At 43.1% G+C, this 17,866-nt stretch overlaps 1 protein-coding gene across 4 annotated transcripts in view; it reads left to right on the top strand.

The window, feature by feature from the left end:
* TNC (tenascin C) overlaps positions 1 to 17,866 on the top strand; it is a 72,126-nt gene that overhangs the window by 30,585 nt on the left and 23,675 nt on the right. For 2 of the 4 annotated variants that reach the window (XM_055719777.1, XM_005441993.3), the window contains exons 7-12: positions 165 to 434; positions 1,558 to 1,743; positions 2,486 to 2,575; positions 2,883 to 3,146; positions 12,598 to 12,870; positions 14,905 to 15,177. In XM_055719777.1, coding sequence (XP_055575752.1) covers positions 165 to 434; positions 1,558 to 1,743; positions 2,486 to 2,575; positions 2,883 to 3,146; positions 12,598 to 12,870; positions 14,905 to 15,177 — 1,356 coding nt within the window. Of the gene's footprint in view, positions 1 to 164; positions 435 to 1,557; positions 1,744 to 2,485; positions 2,576 to 2,882; positions 3,147 to 12,597; positions 12,871 to 14,904; positions 15,178 to 16,290; positions 16,564 to 17,866 lie in introns of all 4 variants that reach the window. The other 2 variants (XM_014282312.3, XM_027809477.2) reach the window with 2 other exon arrangements.

The raw sequence follows: 17,866 nt of genomic DNA, 5'->3' as shown, positions 1-17,866 counted from the left end.
ATAGAAAGTAAAGGAAGAAAGTAAATGAAGATAATCTTCAGTTGGTAGAAGCCACTCATTTTAATTTTGCTCTGAATCATCAATTAAAAGCACAAGAATGTGTATGATTTTTCTGGCAAAATTTCCTTAAAAAAAACTTCTTTTTTTTTTCTTTTTGTTAACAGAGCTTGATGCCCCTAGCCAGATCGAGGCAAAAGATGTCACAGACACCACAGCTCTTATCACGTGGTCCAAACCCCTGGCTGAAATTGAAGGCATAGAGCTCATTTATGGCCCAAAGGATGTTCCAGGGGACAGGACAACTATTGACCTTTCTGAAGATGAAAACCAATACTCTATTGGAAACCTGAGGCCGCACACAGAATATGAAGTGACGCTCATCTCTCGTCGAGGGGACATGGAAAGCGACCCCATGAAAGAAGTCTTTTTCACAGGTAAGAAGCTGGGAAACCAATCCAAACTTCTGGGAAGTAATGTAATCACCATTAATTTCCTACGCTATTTGTATCCTGTTGCTTCAGTTGATAGTTACTGCATCAACACAGAATCAGCACCATTATAGAGGTACATGAAAGTGGAGAATGTTTCTCTTTGCCTTATAGACCTTACTGGCTCGGCAAAATATTTAGACCCCTCCAAGTATCTAAATGTATTTTGAAAATGGGAATTATGGTATTAAGTCTCTTAGAAGCTTTTGCTCATTATACCCTAAATCTCTAGTTCAGGAAACAAATTCCTCTGGATTGCTTGTCTGTCTGCTGAGCTTAATATCTTCCATGGTTCCTATTCAATCTAAGACTTTTCTGTTTTTTCTATATGTATAACAGATTAAAGGAACTGCTTTTTTCTCTTCTTAGTTCTCCAAATGTTTTCTGTTACGCTTTTAAAAATTGACTTTGCTCCTTAGTGATCCTTGGAATGCGTTATGAAAGTGTGGGTCCTTTAACATGTTGGCCAGGTTTGAGGCATTAAGGTAGCTGTGTAAATGATACATAGACAGTTACCTCCTTTTTCATCCTAAAATGAAAAATGTGTTCATTCACAGCACAATTTGAGTCTACTATAGGTCTGAACAGTGAAAGCCTGTTGAATTTTTACAGAATATTCATCGTTTGTTTTGAGCCTTAGAGTTCCTTTCAGCCATGAATGCAAGATATTTACTGAACAGAAATTCTGGAGATGATAAATTGTTGTTTCTTAGCAGCCTTTTTCCTTTTGAAAGCTGATGTATTTATAAAGGAAAACCAGTATTTTCAGCCTAATATGTTTTTTCCACAAGCTTGTTTTGTAATGAAAAATAATTACTAAAATTGAAAATGTTATTTTTGTCCCAGGAGACATAAAGCTGAATTTCTTCCACTGATGTTTTCTCCAAAGCTAGTGAACTCTTCATTTCATGCTAAAATAAATCTGCGTGATGTAGTTAAAAACGTAGCAGTATCGTGTGAGAGGAAACTTAACTTTTTCAGATCATTTCACCTTCTAAAAATCACTGTTATAAAAGACTGCTGTCATAAGAGAATTATTTCTATTTATTTACTGGTTGATTGAACACAGACTTGGATGCTCCAAGAAACCTGAAGAGGGTGTCACAGACAGACAGCAGCATCACTTTGGAGTGGAAGAACAGCCATGCAAATATTGACAACTATCGAATCAAGTTTGCTCCCATCTCTGGTGGAGACCATGCTGAGATCACAGTGCCAAAGGGTAATCAGGCCACAACCAGAGCTACACTCACAGGTAGGGGAATGGAGATCTTGCCATTAATATTGTGCCGCTACCATCACCCTAGAGCACAGTAGTGTAGTGAAAAAATGCCTTTTTGGTCACTATATGTAAGAGGTACAAGCAGAGGTTACTCATTTTGTGTACAAGCAATACAAAGAAATTAAAATACATACGATATACATTTACACACCTGCAGATGGGTAACTAGCCAACAGACGGTATGTAGCCATTTCACTTTCATGTGCATTTCTGAATCCCACTAGTCAGTTCCCCAAGTTCTAGGTAGCTACATGTCTTTGTGGAGATGGCTCCAAATCTCTGAGTTCAAAAGGCTTTTGCATATGCTAGGGATGATATTTACTGATGCCAGACTGCAACTTTTCTGTGAACCTGCAAGCTGCCTTACCAGCCTGCAAGGCTAGATAACGGTACTTTGTCTGTGTCACATGGATGTCTACCTGCTTTGCTTTGGCAGAAGTACCTACACTGCAAGCTCCGGAAAGCAGAAGCTATCTCTGATTACGCAGTTGCACAGTGTCCAAAATGCAGTCAGCCATAATTTTTATCCTTTGGCATATACATGGAAAAAGATTTAGCATCAGGTCAGCTGGAGGGTCAACTGAAACCTCGATTCTCTGCATGCACAGGAAAACATGTATCTTACCCTGCATACATTCAGACTTCCTTACTTAAACAATTGCCCGTAGGCATATTCCAGAGACAGGAACTCATGCTTCTATTCCTCATCCCTTAGGTTTGAGGCCCGGGACTGAATATGGCATTGGAGTGACAGCAGTGAGACAGGACAGGGAAAGCGCTCCTGCTACCATTAATGCTGGCACTGGTGAGTAGCTTGATCTCCCTTTGTGCTCTGGAGGAAACACCAAGTCAGGTGAAGCCTCTTCTCCATGCAGTGCCTGCTGAAGTAAATGAAAGTGAGGGAAATTTGTTCTGGTGTGATTTGTCTGTAAAAAAGAACTTCGTCACCTTCTACCTGTATCATGCAACAGGGCTTCAAAAGCTCCAAAAGGTGGATAAGACTCTGAGTTGTTGCTAGACTGCCAGTATAGATGTCACTTTGTCTACAGATGCCTAAAAAACTGTCCCAGGGCAGTTCAGAGACACCTCAACTTCACTTTTTTAACCTGTAGATCTTGATAACCCCAAGGACCTGGAAGTCAGTGACCCCACTGAAACCACCTTATCCCTTCGCTGGAGAAGACCAGTGGCCAAGTTTGATCGCTATCGCCTCATTTACATTAGCCCGTCTGGAAGGAAGAACGAAGTGGAGATCCCTGTGGACAGCACCTCTTTTATCCTGCGGGGGCTGGATGCAGGCACAGAATATACCATTAGTCTGGTGGCGGAGAAAGGCAGACACAAAAGCAAACCCACAACTGTCAAGGGTTCAACTGGTGAGTAACAGCTTTTGATGAGAGTCATGCACCAGGTCATTGGGCAATGACTAACCCAAGGACAACTTCACCTGATTTTGTAAGCCATGTCTGGGGAACTGCTGAAAAACATCCGCTGCCTGCAGAGCAGGCTTAGCTCTGTCTAACATGATAGGCTTAATGGAGGGAGAGCTGTGTACTTCCCTACCTACTGTGTTTAGCTCCATGTTCTCAATGATTTCTTGTTTATCCTTTGAGAACACTCACAAAGAACTCAGCTATTTGTCCTGCACGAGACACAGTCCTCATCTTTTGTTTTAAATGAGGCTGGTTTTTCGTGCATTGTGTCTTATAATTTGAGGGTTTCTTTCTACAGCCAAAAAATAAGAGGAAGAACAACCAGAATGTATTTAACATTGCTTGTTCCCACCTAATGAATTCTCTTCACAGCATGCCTCTACCCATCACGTGCCAGCAGGGTCAACAGGGCTCTGACGTTGCCCTTTTTCAGTTTGCTCCTCCAAAAGCAGGAAAGGCTACCGCCACAGATCAGGTCACATTCACCGTTTCCATTGCATACCATGGCTGTTACACTTGCCGGCAGAGAAGGGGTCTGTTTCTGCCATCTCCAGGTGTACAAACCATTCTAATCAACCTGTTTCAGTTGACAACTTATTCAATTCATATTCTTTATGAAACATTTTGACCCGAAGATTGTGGCATACAGAGGTATATCTCGGCATAGAACACAAGTCAGTCCTGAATCTTTAAGTGCCTTCAGGCTAAATCCTGTGAGGCAAAGCCCTGACTGCTATAAGTGAGCAGAGACAATGAAATCAGAATCAGCTGCACTGCAATTATTGTCCTTAGCAGATATCAAGGTGTTTATCCTTTTCTCCCTGAAGACTATCTACGGGTAAACACATCAGAAGCTGTGGATTTTACAAATTAATAACGATACAGCTTAACTCATCAAACCTGTTTTCATATTCCCTGGTAGTGTTTGTGCCAGCAGACTCTCTGAACACTTTTAGAGTCAAGGAATGCAGGGCAGCAGAGGGTCATGTGGTATGGGGTCAACTACAGACAACCATCAGTACTGAATTACTTGTTTGATGTATAAGTCAGGCCTGCGTGCAATGCAGGGAAAACTTCGGAAGCCTTGAGGCACACACATGACAGGAAGCTGAAAGTTTATGTGGCAGGAGTGAGCAGGCTTTGATTTTTCCAGTTATCTGGTCCCCCATCTGTCTGAAGACTGAGTGGTCTCAGAAGACGTATGCAGAGGGTGAAAAGACAGAAGCAACATACTGTGGAATTTCACAGTCTGGTCTTACCGGCACCAGCTTCCAGAGTCCTACATGGTGGCTTCTTTTTCCTGGTTTGGTTTTGGTGTTGTTTCTTTTACTATAAATACATTCATCTGGCCAGTGTATTTATTTTAAGTCTTTACTCAGAGCAGCCAGTAAACAAAGCGTTCTCTGCAGTGGGCTCCTTGGAAGCAGCAGCAGCAGTTGACATAACCTGTCTCTGTGACCTTCCTCCTGCGTAGGAGCGGACAAATCCAAACACATGAGCATGGGGAGGCAGCAGCCCTCTGTAAGCCTGTAGGGTACGAGACAAGAGGTCTGCTTCAGTTTACTTTTTGATCCACCCTCAAGTCAGTCCTCTTTATCTATGTTCCCAGTCTTGAAGTCCTCAGGATAAGCCAAACAAACGTGTTGTTTTACCCTCTCATGCAGAGCTATGGGGAGCTCAGGTCCATTGCACTGCTGGGGAGAGTATTTGGAGTAACCAGGGAGAGAGAGGAGTGATTGAACTGGAAAGTGCCAGTAGTCCAGCTAGGACTGGAGCAGCTTTGCTTGGCAGGTGCAGGAGACAGTCCTGCTGTTTAGAGGGGCATGTGCCATCCCTGCTGCCCCAAGGAGCCAGGGACTGCAGAATGATTGAGACTTTTTCCTTTCAGAGTTTCCATTGCTTCTCTAAATTGCCAGTTTTTCATCTTCTATTCTTCCCAGCCTCTTGATGGTTCAGTCAGGTTTCTCTGCTGGCAGGTACTCAAGAGCTTCCCACAAATGCTTTGTATTTGTTTGTGTAGTGAATTTTCTGCCACTGAGGGTAAAGTTGCTTTCAGCCCCAGAGCTGAGGGTCTTCTATTGGTGCCTTCCCTCCTCTCTTACATTCTGCTTGGTGTCTTTTAATGTATATCAACTCTCCGCACACAGACAACTGAAACGTTCTGAGCTCATGAACCTCTAGCAGAGGACACAGCTCTAATTCTTCCATAGTATAGAATATAAGAATAGAATAGAAGCCTTCTGTTGTTTCTGTCTCTTCATATGGATGAAGTGCAGCTCAAGTGACCAAGGCTTTTTTAACTCATGATCCTGCATTCAGGAGAAGGTAAAGATTATAAAGCAAACAGTTTGCTAAATGTTATTTTGTTTTGCTAAAAAGGAAAGACTTAATATTTCACACTGCCGTTTGCTTGTTTGTTTCTTTGTAGCTCTGCATAGCCTAACCCTAATGCAGGCAATGACTCCTGACCCAGAGGAGCTTTCTGGCTCTGGGAGCTTTCTTGCTCCAGAGGCCTCAGGGATGCAGGAGGATGCACTGAGGGACCTTGTGGTCTCAAGGGTAACAGACCACAGTTTTAGTGTCTCGTGGTATGCGAATACAGGAGTCTACAGTAGTTTTGTGGTGGAGTACAAGGAAGTGTCATTGGCAGCTGGGCCCCCTGCAGAAACCTTCCTGCCCAGAGAATCCCTAGGCGCTGTGATTGACGGCCTCCAAGCTAACACTTCCTATAAAATCAAGGTGTATGGACTGGCTGGAGAGCAGCGTTCTTCTTTGGAAGCTGTGGTCACAACAGGTACCTCCTTTCCGTTATTAACGAAGGTATCACGAACTAGGCTACTACTTGTTTGTTAGAGGACCTACCCAGCGTTGCACTAAGGTTTTGGTTCAGAACTACTTCAGAAATCAAAGAGAATAAGCCATTTTACTAGTTGGAGGGACCTTTCTGGCAGCATGTCTTGGGAATGTTACATCAGATTAACAACTAATCTGCAGGGTGAGCACGTAACCCAGCGCTGAGGAAGTTGAGCAGTCAGACTGCAGCTTTGTTCTTTCTTGCTCTGGTTCTGGAACCCTGCCTGCACAGCACAATGTGGGTCCTGGAGGAGGACGGATGGCAATACATCAGGCATGAGAGGCCTGTGGAGATAAATGAGTGGACATTAGAGAAACCAAGTGCCAACCTCAAATTCTTCTGCTGAAGGACCCAGATTGTGCAGCAACTGTTCTTGAATCGTGGATGCGATACTCTCTTACCTCTGGAAGTGAGCTGCACGTAGGAGCATGGCTTGGAGAAGTAACTTTTCCATTCTGTTGAATGTTTTTAAGAAGATTTATGCTGTTTACCAAAGACCCTTGTCTGTGCTGTGCGTCAGTCTGTCTTCCTCTCCTGGCTTCTGCTAGTCTTAGATTGCACCACCCTTTTTTATACAAACTCAAACGTTAGGAAGAATGATTAGGTGAGCCAGTTCAATGGGAAATTGCAGCGCTGACCACTGGGAAACAAAGTTTGCCAGTAAAGACTGCCCAGTTCTTCAGCTGATTCCTCTGCTGAGAGTACCTGGAACCTGACTTCAACAGGGGAACCTTTAGTGGTACCTACCGCTGCATTTCTGGCTGGTGCTGTACTGCGGTGCTTTCTTCATGAAATGCAGAGGTGCGCAGGCACTGCGAGCTCAATTTAATCAGCAGGTTGAGGAGGGGAAAGCCATTTAGCCAAAGGGTTCTGAAAAGAATGCAAATTTCTTGGTAGGCCGTCACATCTTACAGAGTGCTTGAGCTGATGAGAGACTCTGCAGCAAAACTGGCTGATAGCCCCTCTTGGCAAATCATGTAAAATCCCAGAGACAGAAGCAAGAAATAATACAGAATACTGTTTGCTCCATCCAGAGGAACTGGGGAAATGTCCTGGCAGGACATTAGCATTCTTTTTAGTAAAATTACCAACGCAGCATTACAATGGAATTCCTCAAAAGGCTAGCAACAGCATTATAGACTTATTTAGACCATATTCAGCCAGAAGATTTTACTGAAAATTATATTGAAAAGTATTCCAGTCTGAGAAAGAGCATTTGTTTGTTGTCCATTCAGTTTGCCTTCTACATAGTTTTCAGCTCTATTCAGCTTCAGCACCTACTATTCATTCATCTTGCCACCATGAATCATGCTCTCTGGCTGTCATCCACACACCTAGGGCTCCTAGAGCTCTCTTTCTCTTCTCCCCATCCATTCCCTTAGCTGCAAAGTCAAGTGTTTGAACTTCATTGTTCTTGTTATCCTACAGTTCAACTGTTTTCCAAATTTTCCATTACCTCTTACAGTATTCTATCTGCTTAATAATGAACACTGATACTACCTGTGCTATTTTTCATGTATTCATATAATTTCATTTTTCTGTCTGTTGTTTGTTTGTACACAAAGCCACATATTCCTCTATTACACATGGGCTTAATATGGGATATGTGTGCGTAGAGGGTAGACCACTCTTTCTCGTCCACAAATTCATTTGTGGAGTCATGTCATTAAACCCAGGGTAATATTCAGAATTAGGTCTGAAAAGAAATCAGAGGTAATGTAACTACATATAATTACATATGCTCCATGAGACCATCTCTATATGGCAGCTTCCCACGTCAAGGTTGGCACAATCTAATTAATCCTCTTATGACAGCAAAATTCTGAATTAAAATGCCTTTTAGGTGGTTGGTCCCTCAGTTTTTGTATGATACAGTTGAATTGCTGCTGTATTTCCCGTCCAGACTGGAGTGACCAAGTCCTTGTGTGGTTATGCTGTAACTGGCAGCAATCTGGGAGAAATGTCAGTAGGGGTGGTCAAGTGGAATGAGGGCAAGTGAGAAGATAGTTTGGGCTAATATTACACAAGGTTTTCTCGTGGATATCAGGAGCGTAATGCCAGCCTTGGGGTTTTTTTTCCCTTGCATTTTTGAATGTTTTGTCCTCAGCTTCCAACTCAGGGTACGTGCCAGTTTCCCAGTGGGACCACGACCACCCACTACCTGGAGCTGTACCTGTGCGATGTACTGCTGCCCTTTTCCCCCACTTCACGCTACCTATGCACGTCTTTTGCAGAAATATTTCACAGTAAAGCCCAGCTACCACTGTGCATGTTAAGTAGAAAACCTTAAGGCTGAACAAGCACCAGTGCACTTGCTTGATGCCATAGTTTTTTGCCTGTTTCCAGAACAGGAAAGAGCTGGTTGGCATCTAATTGCGCACAAGCAGCTGGGAATCGCAGAAGGCTGATGATTCCATTCTGCATGTCTTTCTGCTTTGTTACATGGGCTCAGTAACCCTGGTACAACCAGGTAATAGTTCTGACAGCGGGTTTACTGGGAAAGAGGGAATTATGCTAGTGGTCACCACTGCGGGTGTGCTGGTGTCATGACAGTATGGCTGTCTTCAGGTTGCAGCATATGTAGGGCCTGGTCCAGATCATGTGCTGGGGTAATTTAAGTCAAAAATATCGATGTTATATAAAAACATAAATCACTCTTTGCCTCACAGGCTTCCCTCCTTCCTGGAGGTGAGCAGAAAACAATATTTCTACATTTGTATTTGTCCTGAGAGGGTGGTTGGGTTTTTTTGAGATAACATTTCTGCATTTGTTTGAAAGCGGTTTAGACTTATTTTTCTCCTCTGAAACCTTTTTTTCTGATACATGTGTGAATTTGGAGACAGATAATGAATCCTGAGTACCTATTTGTGTTGATCTGATTGATGGTGGTAGATGACTTGCTCTCTCTTAATTGAATGCAAGTGGAGCATGAAAGCAAGACATTCACTGAGGTGTGAAATGCTGTGGTTTTCCACTAATGAGGAGATAATTCTGCATGTCAGAAAAATCACCTGCCTGTTGCCTTGCAGCTGCAATCAGAAACACGTGCCTTGTGATCTCCACAGTTCCCAGATTTTCAGATTCTGACTGTGCTACGGGACATATTCGCAGGTGGTTCAGCATGCTGAAGGCCAAGCCTTTTCCCTTCCATTCCTTTGGATCTCTTTAAAGAAAGCTTGCTTGAGTTCTTGCTGTCCTAGTTTTTAGGTGAGGATGCGTGTGTCTGTGTGTGTCCCCACCTTTTTTGAAAATTCTGCATGTAACCAGATGGATAACTCCTCCAAGCCTGTTTTTGGTTGGATAGGATGAGATTTAGCATGCTTCTGCTGCAGCTGATTTCTCAGTCTGGATTTGGATATGTTTGTGATAATTGGCATGCATTCCATTTACGGTTTTTATCAGAAACCAAAACTGACACGCTGTAGTAAAGATAAAAGGCATGTTTGAGAGGCTTAGGGTTCACATCCTCACTGATGTAAATCAGCAGAAATCTTTGGAGGCAGTCAAAGTGCGCTGATTTACATTAGCTGAGGATGTGCCTATTTGTCTACTGGAAACATTTCAGCTCCTCTCCGTGTTTAATGGTTGTTGCTCTGGATCTGCTATTTAGTGTGGTCGCGTGAGGACCATGTTGCGCTTAGTGATGCTACCTCTGCTTGTGGCCTGGATTCAGTCTCCAAAACAGAAGTACTCATCTGTTTCCTCTGTTCTTAGAGCTGTTTATTAGAAAGCATACAAACTGTTCGGTAGCAGATGTTAGCTGTCTTTTGGTATGTTTGGGGGTTTGTTCTCAGGAAATTTTAACTTGTAATTTGCCTCTGTTTAGCACTTCTAGTCACAACACCTGGAGAACCAATCAATGAAACATCATTTAATCCTACCAGTCCTGCACCGACAGAGCTCAGTTCTTTAACAAACCCCAGCACTGATTCTCAGGCTCTGCTTTGGGTGCCCACTGACCCTCCCACCTCAGAAGCCACTGCTGCTCTTCATGACCTTAATATAACACACAGGACTTTCAGTAGTTTCTCCCTGTCTTGGGCAGCACAGGATGAGGTATTTGATCAGTTCTTTATCACTCTGAAAGACCTGTCCAGTTTAAACAGAATACAGGAAATATTTTTACCGGGAAACCATCGAGAAACAGAGATTACCAATCTCACAGCTGGCACACAATACCAGATTAACCTCCATGGAAGCACTCAAGGTCAGCTCTCTTGGTCCCTGGAAGCCCTAGCCACCACAGGTATTTTCTATGGATTCATTATCCATGTGTTCCTTTTCTGCTCTGAAATACAGAAGTTCATTTTCATACTGCTGTTCCATTGCAGAAATGCTAGGCTGTGTAAGTGATGCATTTCTTCTTAGCTGTGGTTTGTGGGATTTTTTCCCCCCTTTCTTCCTTTTGCATGGGATAAAACTCTTATTGCTATGGAATGAGAGCCTTGAGTGGTACAGCATGGACAATGCCCCATGCAGCTTTTAAGGTGATGTAGCATCAAGTCCCTCTTTTCAAATTGCATGCGAAGAGAGGCATTGATGCATCTGCTATTTACAAGGCACATGCAAATAGCAAGATGCTACAAGCGTTTATCTGGATTGTGGTTCAAACACCAGAAAGATTGCAAAAAGGTTGCAGTTTGCAGCATTGGCATGAAAGTGGTGATGTCAGAGAAAAAAAAGATTGGAACACATTGGGAGTATACCTTTCTGAAAACTTCTGTCTCTTATCCCTATGACATGAATTTCATGAGGAAGCAGGCCTATGGCCACAGGGCTCAGCTCAATAATGATCAAAGTACCAGTGTGTAAGCTCATGTCTGGAGAACCTAGCTGGAGGCTAATGGCTGTACCTGTCCATCATCCAAACCAAATTCACAACATGGGATAAATTATTTACATAGAAACACACAGATTATTCCACACCTACTACAAGGCTAGGGCAGTCTCATCTCTCAATGGTTTGTTCTTTTTTTTTTCTTCTTCTTCTTTTTTTTTTTTTTTAAGTAAGAAACATCATCCCTTTATATCATTTGCTATGACATTGTCATTGTTTTGTCACGTATGTTGGATGCTTTATGGATGAGGCTTTTGGAGGTCTCCAACGGTTCAAGTTGGTGCATGATTTTGTATGAGAATCCCTTGGTCCCTAAAGAGCATGATGGAGTGGTACGCTCCATGTCAAATGTGCATGAGAAAAGAACGGGAGCAAAAGGGACTCTGCATCTTGGGAGCGAATGAAACTGAGCACTTTTCAGAGAATCTGGATTGCTTTTAAGCTATGATGATTACTGCATTACTTATTTCAATCAAGCTTTTACTTAAAAGATTTTTACCTTACCGTATTCTTTGGTTTAGTTTCATTAAGGAAATGTGTTTGTTTTGTTTGTTTCTGTTGCTACCAAGAGATCATTATTTCTGATACAACCAGTTCTATTTCTGTCCTGCTTTCTCCTTTTCAGCTAAACAGTGCCAGTTTGACAAGATTCATATTTTGCCTTAATGAGTCTCGTTTCTGTTCCTGATAAAGCAAACCAGCTCTGGATTCATGCTTTTTGTTGTTGTTGTTGAACATCATTGTGTTTATTTCATAAATAATCTCTTCCTTTCTAACAGGATGGGGAAAGCTCATCAAAACTTCTGTGCTCCTCAGTAGCAGCGATTTACTATACATTAGTGAATCTCACTGACGATAATTGACTGTGGAATCGGTTTTATTTTCTCTGTAACAGAGGACTTTCTATTTTTGCTGAGAAGATGACCCCAAACTTTTAGATTTAACAGCATCTCAGAGTTAGCTCTGATGGTTCCCAACTTTCTTGGCCACCCCTTGTGATGGGTTATAAGAATGTTAATTTCTGTGAAAGCAGATGTCAGTTTCTGATTAATATCAGCAACTCTGAAAATCCAAGCTTCTCTGCCCCCAGGAAGGTTTTGTGGACAGAATGATATAATATAAGGAAGATAAATCCATTAAACTAAAGACATGCAGACATGGAGGAATTTTCCCCTTCTTTATTGTTTTGGAAATAGTTTGGAAGAATAAATAGCATCTTTCATGTGGGCACAATGAAAATCATAAACATCTGAATCCCCAAACTCGGTGTCCTCCTATCCTTACACCAGGCACTGTTGCAGTATTCACAGTCACTTGAATGGCACAATGGCAAACACCGACTTGTTAAAAGCCCAGTAAAGTGGTTATAGTAATACTTGTTTGTCTCATAGGGACTCGTAATTAATGTTGGCAAAACACTTGCAGCTGTAAGATGGTCTATAAGCTGCTTTCTGTAAGCAGTCTTTTCGCATCAGTGTGGTTATTATTTGTTATTATAGTTCTTTTCTTACTGTTCTGTTTTGCCATGTCTCTGAAGAGACTTTACGAGATATCTGGGGCAGCTGAAAATGTAAATGTGTGTGTGTGCATCTCTGTGTCACTGATTGCAAGTGAAATGCATTAACGCAGAACATCATTAAATGATACATCATGGCTACTAGTCTGTAATTGGAGTAACTGACTGACTCTCTGTCCTTATTCAGAGGAGGAACCTGAGCTTGGAAATTTATCAGTATCAGAGACAGGCTGGGATGGTTTCCAGCTCACCTGGACGGCAGCCGACGGCGCCTATGAGCACTTTATCATTCAGGTGCAGGAGCCTGGCAATCCCGAAGGAACTCGGAATATCACAGTCCCGGGCAGACTGCGCTTTACGAATGTGACAGGCCTTAAGGCCAACACACCTTATAACGTCACACTTCGTGGTGTGATTCAAGGCTACAGGACCAACCCCCTTTCTGTTGAAACCATGACAGGTATCTTCTCAAGTCGCCTATCCAGCCCCAGGCCTCCCTTTCTTTGCAGACGGGGGCGTGAGCCAACGCTAGCGCAGCTTTCGGCAAAGCTTGCTCACTTGCTCGGCTTCGCCTGAGGTGCACCCAACTCATTAAAGCTTGGCTGAACATCTCTGGCATGGAAATGTCTCCTGATCAGACTTTCCAATAAGAATCTCAGCGCCCCCATGGAGCCCTTCACTTTTAGGAATGCTTCGCCCCCCACCCCACCCCATGGCTGGTTTTGTTCCCTTTACTCGCTTTTCTGCTGGTTGACACTAACAGCAAAACCCAACTGGTGGTTGTACAGGCTTGGGAAAGCCCAGGTTGCCTTGTAAAATTATAAAATTCTGTTCTTTACAGCCCAGATAATCAAAGCCTGAGAGTTTTGTTTTTATCCTTCAGAAGCTACCTTTGAAACGATGCACTAGCTTCTGTGTACATACAGACTCGGGGGTATAATGTGTGCATCTGACTCGTGGGCAAGGACAGACACCATCTATGTGGTCTGATATAGAAAAGAACACAAATTAATTCCTACCACCAGTAGTAACATATTATTAAGCCACACAAGGCTGTTAAACAGTCTGATTGGTCTGAAAAAGATATAATGCAAGAAAGCCAGATTCAGCAGAACTACCCTGGCATAAAAGTGACCTGAAAGAAGGAAGGTAAGCCCTGCACTGTCAGAAGGCTGAAAAAAACTAATCAAGAGCCACAATGATCATTTTCTGGCTGACCTTGTGAAAGATGGCAGTTTTAAATGAGAATTTATCATGAGCTTTGACTGTGAAAGATACATATATACTCACGTCTATCCTTTGATTCTTCTGAGTGTTATGATCATTGGCAATGAACAGGGTATGAATTAATTGATAGTAAAGGGGCACCAGTGGCTCTTCCTTCAGATAATTTCTTGTAGACAATATCTGCTGCCTCTGGGCTTCCTTACAGACCTTTGCAACCTCCTGTGATTATAAGATACCCAGAGCTTGGTCATATTTGATTTCCCCAAGCACATATTACCCAGCACAGAAAAGGATAAAAGTACACGTAACAAAGTGCAATTAAAACATGAAATGCAGTAGAGCTTGCTTGTTTCAATAATGCTTTTAGCAGCCTGGCGTAGGTGAAAATGTGTCTGGCACAAGGCACTTGCCTTGGGCTGTGTCCCACTGCAGGCCAGAAGTCCTGTGCTTTGAGAGTCCTGACTGTGAGCTGGTAGCAGATTGCCCGTTGAGAACAAACAAATGTGGCTAGACAAAGGAGGCTGTACATGGACAAACAAGAAAACAGACGTCATGGGTGTCCTGCCTAAATATGCAATGTGCTCGCTTTTTATTAACTTAATGAAAACAGCAGAAGATGCCCCGCTGAGGTTTTCCCTTCCCATCCTGGGTCATGCTCAGCACCCGGCTTTTCAAAATTTTCCCTTCTGGGGACTTCCAATTGTCAGATTTTTCTGAGCCTTCCTGTAACGCATCAGGGATGTCTACAGAGAGGAAGAAACCCCGAGGCAGCTATCACTGTTTTGCATTTTGGCTCCAGCTCCAAAATTACATGCCAGCTTTCATAGTCTTAAGCTGAAAGGGAAAGTAGAAGAGCAAACAAAACACAACCTTTTCCTTTGGCTAAAGCAATAGCTCTAGTTTCAGATTCTCCTAAAACTGGAAGCTGACTTTTCCAAATGCCCCAGGGGCATTCAGAAAAGTTCTTTTTGCATCTGCTTTTATGCTCAGACCTCAAAGACATATGGCTGCTCCTGGAGGTAAAGGGAAATAGCCAGAGCTTTAAAGCTTATTTTTCTTTTTTTTTTTCCTTTTATTTAACATTTTGAGATGCTTTCATTCAATTTCTTGCCTTTAGTACCTGTCTGCTTGTAGCAAGCTTTTACTCAAACCCTCTTCCCCAGTGGCAGCCTGGAGCGCTGCCAGCATGAACAGGGAGATGCACGGATCTCTGCGCTGGAGGAGTGCAGGGCTGTCCCCTTCTGACCAGTGTTGTTTTCCTCCTCAGGAGTGCACCCAGAAGTTGGTGAGCTAACTGTTTCCGACATTACTTCTGAAAGCTTCAACCTTTCTTGGACAACCAGCAACGAGGACTTCGACGTCTTTACTATTGAAATTATTGATTCTAACAGGTTGCTGGAGCCCATGGAGTTCAACGTCTCAGGCAATTCAAGGACTGCTCATATCTCAGGGCTTTCCCCCAGAACTGATTTTATTGTCTACCTCTATGGGATCTCTCACAGTTTCCGCACGCAGGCAATAAGTGCTGCAGCTACAACAGGTATATAAAACCCACCTCAATGCTAACTCTCTTCTAACTCTTCCTTACAGGTTGTGCCCCTTTCCCTGCCCTCAGCTACCCCACCAGCCTACCCATTACCAAACCCTCTACCTCACTGTTTGATACCACCTAAGGAAGACCTGCCGGAGACATTTTGAACTGTGAATGTTAATCCAACATCCCATCCAGCAAAGTCAGTCAATCACATTGTGATTGTTTCATTCACACAATAAGTTTGCTCTTGTTCAAACGTTAAGGTTGGGGCAACCTTTGACAGAGCTGAAAAGCAAAGCAGATTTCCCAAGAACCAAGTGGGAAATGTTTCAATATGTTAGCTTGCAACATGTATTTGCATCTGTTGTACAGCATAGAGGAGATGCTATTTCTCTCAGATAAGCTGATTTCTAGATACAGTTTTTATCCTGATTCTCTAAACAGATTTCAGGCATATTTCAGTCTGTGAAAACAGGCTCCTATAAGGCAGACGCCCTGCTTGAATTCACCTTCCGAATCCAGTTTACATCGGATGACAGACTGAAAGAGCCCATTTGACTTGATGTTGGTCAGTGAAATAGGTAGGCATTTAGCTGTTGGTGCATTGCACATCTCGAGGTTTTACAGTTTTTCCAGAAAAGACAAGGAAGCCAAGTGTTCAGTGTGCTCTAGCCAGTTACAGTATGAAAGTGGAAGGAGAGGACTAGACAATGGAAGCAGGAAGTGCTTTTTCATAGTAGGCAGATGATAGCTCACGTGGTGAACATTTAACATCACCAAATTTTGTCTGCTGACATGATCTTAATAAGAGCTGTCATAGTTTGCCATAGCGATAGCTTGATGTGGCCAATGACATTAAGCAGAATACAAAATTTTGGTGATCAGATAATACAGACTTGCAGGTTTTAGCATCAACAGATTGTGAATATCCTCACTGAATCTTGGGTAATGTGGGCAGGGTGGCTGCAGGGGTAGTGGTATGAAACACAGTGAGAAACGCAAGTCTAGGTGATCTTTGTGAACTGTGGCTCATGTGAATTCAAACTTCTATATGATTTTATTTTGTTGCCTTGGGTTTTAATGATTGCAATACATTTCCATTTGTTTTTCTTCCCATAGTAGAGGAACCTCTCCTTAGCAAACTCACTGTATCAAATGCTACCTCAGACAGCATGTCACTCACGTGGGAAGCGCAGGACAATGCTTTTGACCATTTTATTCTAGAAGTCAGAAACTCTGACTTCCCTTTGGACTCCCTGGTGCACACAGTGCCAGGGGCCTCCCGGCGCTATGTAGTCACCAACCTCAAAGCCGCCACTAATTACACTGTCCAACTCCATGGTGTAATTGATGGGCAAGGTGGTCAGACCTTGACAGCACTGGCAACCACAGGTATTTCACTGTTTCACCTTCCAGGTTTGCTTTTTTCTCCTCTTTCTTTTGCTGTCCACCGAACTGCTCTAAAAAATGGCTCCAACTCATCATCGTTCCTTTGGTAAATTATAGGAAGATCACTATAAGGGGAGGCTGAAATATGCTGGGCTTGAGAGTGCTTGGGCAAAGGGAGATCTGAGACAATGGAAAAGGCTGAAAAAGTGCCCCCAGCATTAAGGGAGCCAGTAGTAAACCATGATTGGTTTCCTTATATATACACTTATCTGCAAGTTCTGTGTATATATAACTGACTTGCTCCAGATGGTTAATAATTTCACAGAGTATCTTTGCACTTGATCTAGAATGAAGTTCTTGTTCATCCCATCCTCACTTGCTCTGTTGTGGGTGGAAGGCCTTCATGTCTTTATCAGCCTGGAGAGGCACCTGCATGTCCTTTTGGTTCTCTCTTAAATGTCCTCCAAGACATTTGCATCTCCAGAGGGAGTTTCACGCAGCATGCTAAACAACCAACCAAAACTGCATGGAGTGGTCTGGCCACCTTATGCTGGTTCCAATGTTCTTCTCTGCCTGGTATTTTTGTGTGTTCCCAGCAGAGATCGGGGCTCAGAATGCAAGTTCAGCCTTTCTTGATGGGCAGCCCACCACTCTGCCACTTGCATTGCTACCTTTGAGTCTCTGAGATCTATCTTGTTTCACTGAATGTCAGAGCTTTTTCTGTGGTGATTCCAGGGTGGTGGGAGATCACCGAGACTTGCCTGAAGAGATAATTTCAACTTATTTTGCATGTAGTGTTCTTTGGAGTCTGGGTGTCATGGTATGAACATGCCTGAGTGGATGCAAGTGGCATGTGGAGGAATGTGGCCATTTCAGGATGAGACTGGAGAGGATCGGTCTGTCCTCTCTGACCTGCATGCGGGGCTGATGGCTCCACACTCGGTTTCACTGGGTTCTCCACCCAAGCCTGTTTGCTTTGTGGATATTTTCTCATCTCCTTCCCTGTCTTCGGAAGTACCATGCTTCATGGTGACATCTTCACTGTCAGCCATGAAGGTGTTGATGGTCACTGGTTGACAGCATGACAACAGCATGTGTCCTTAATTGGGGCCACTTGGATTCACCTGTTCCTAGACAATTCTAGATAAGAAGGTGGACTATTATTTAAAAGGCTTGCAATAAGGGACGGGAGAAAAAGTTGGAACATCTTGCAGCAGTTCATGTTTTAGTTAAGAAAAGGATTTCATTCTTTCACTGTTCTCTTTGCCAGCGGGATACATCTTTCTGACTCTTCTCCCAGCATGAA

The sequence above is a fragment of the Falco cherrug genome, chromosome 9, assembly GCF_023634085.1.
Source record: "Falco cherrug isolate bFalChe1 chromosome 9, bFalChe1.pri, whole genome shotgun sequence".
NCBI lineage: Eukaryota > Metazoa > Chordata > Aves > Falconiformes > Falconidae > Falco > Falco cherrug.
This window is presented reverse-complemented; position numbering and strand designations above follow the sequence as displayed.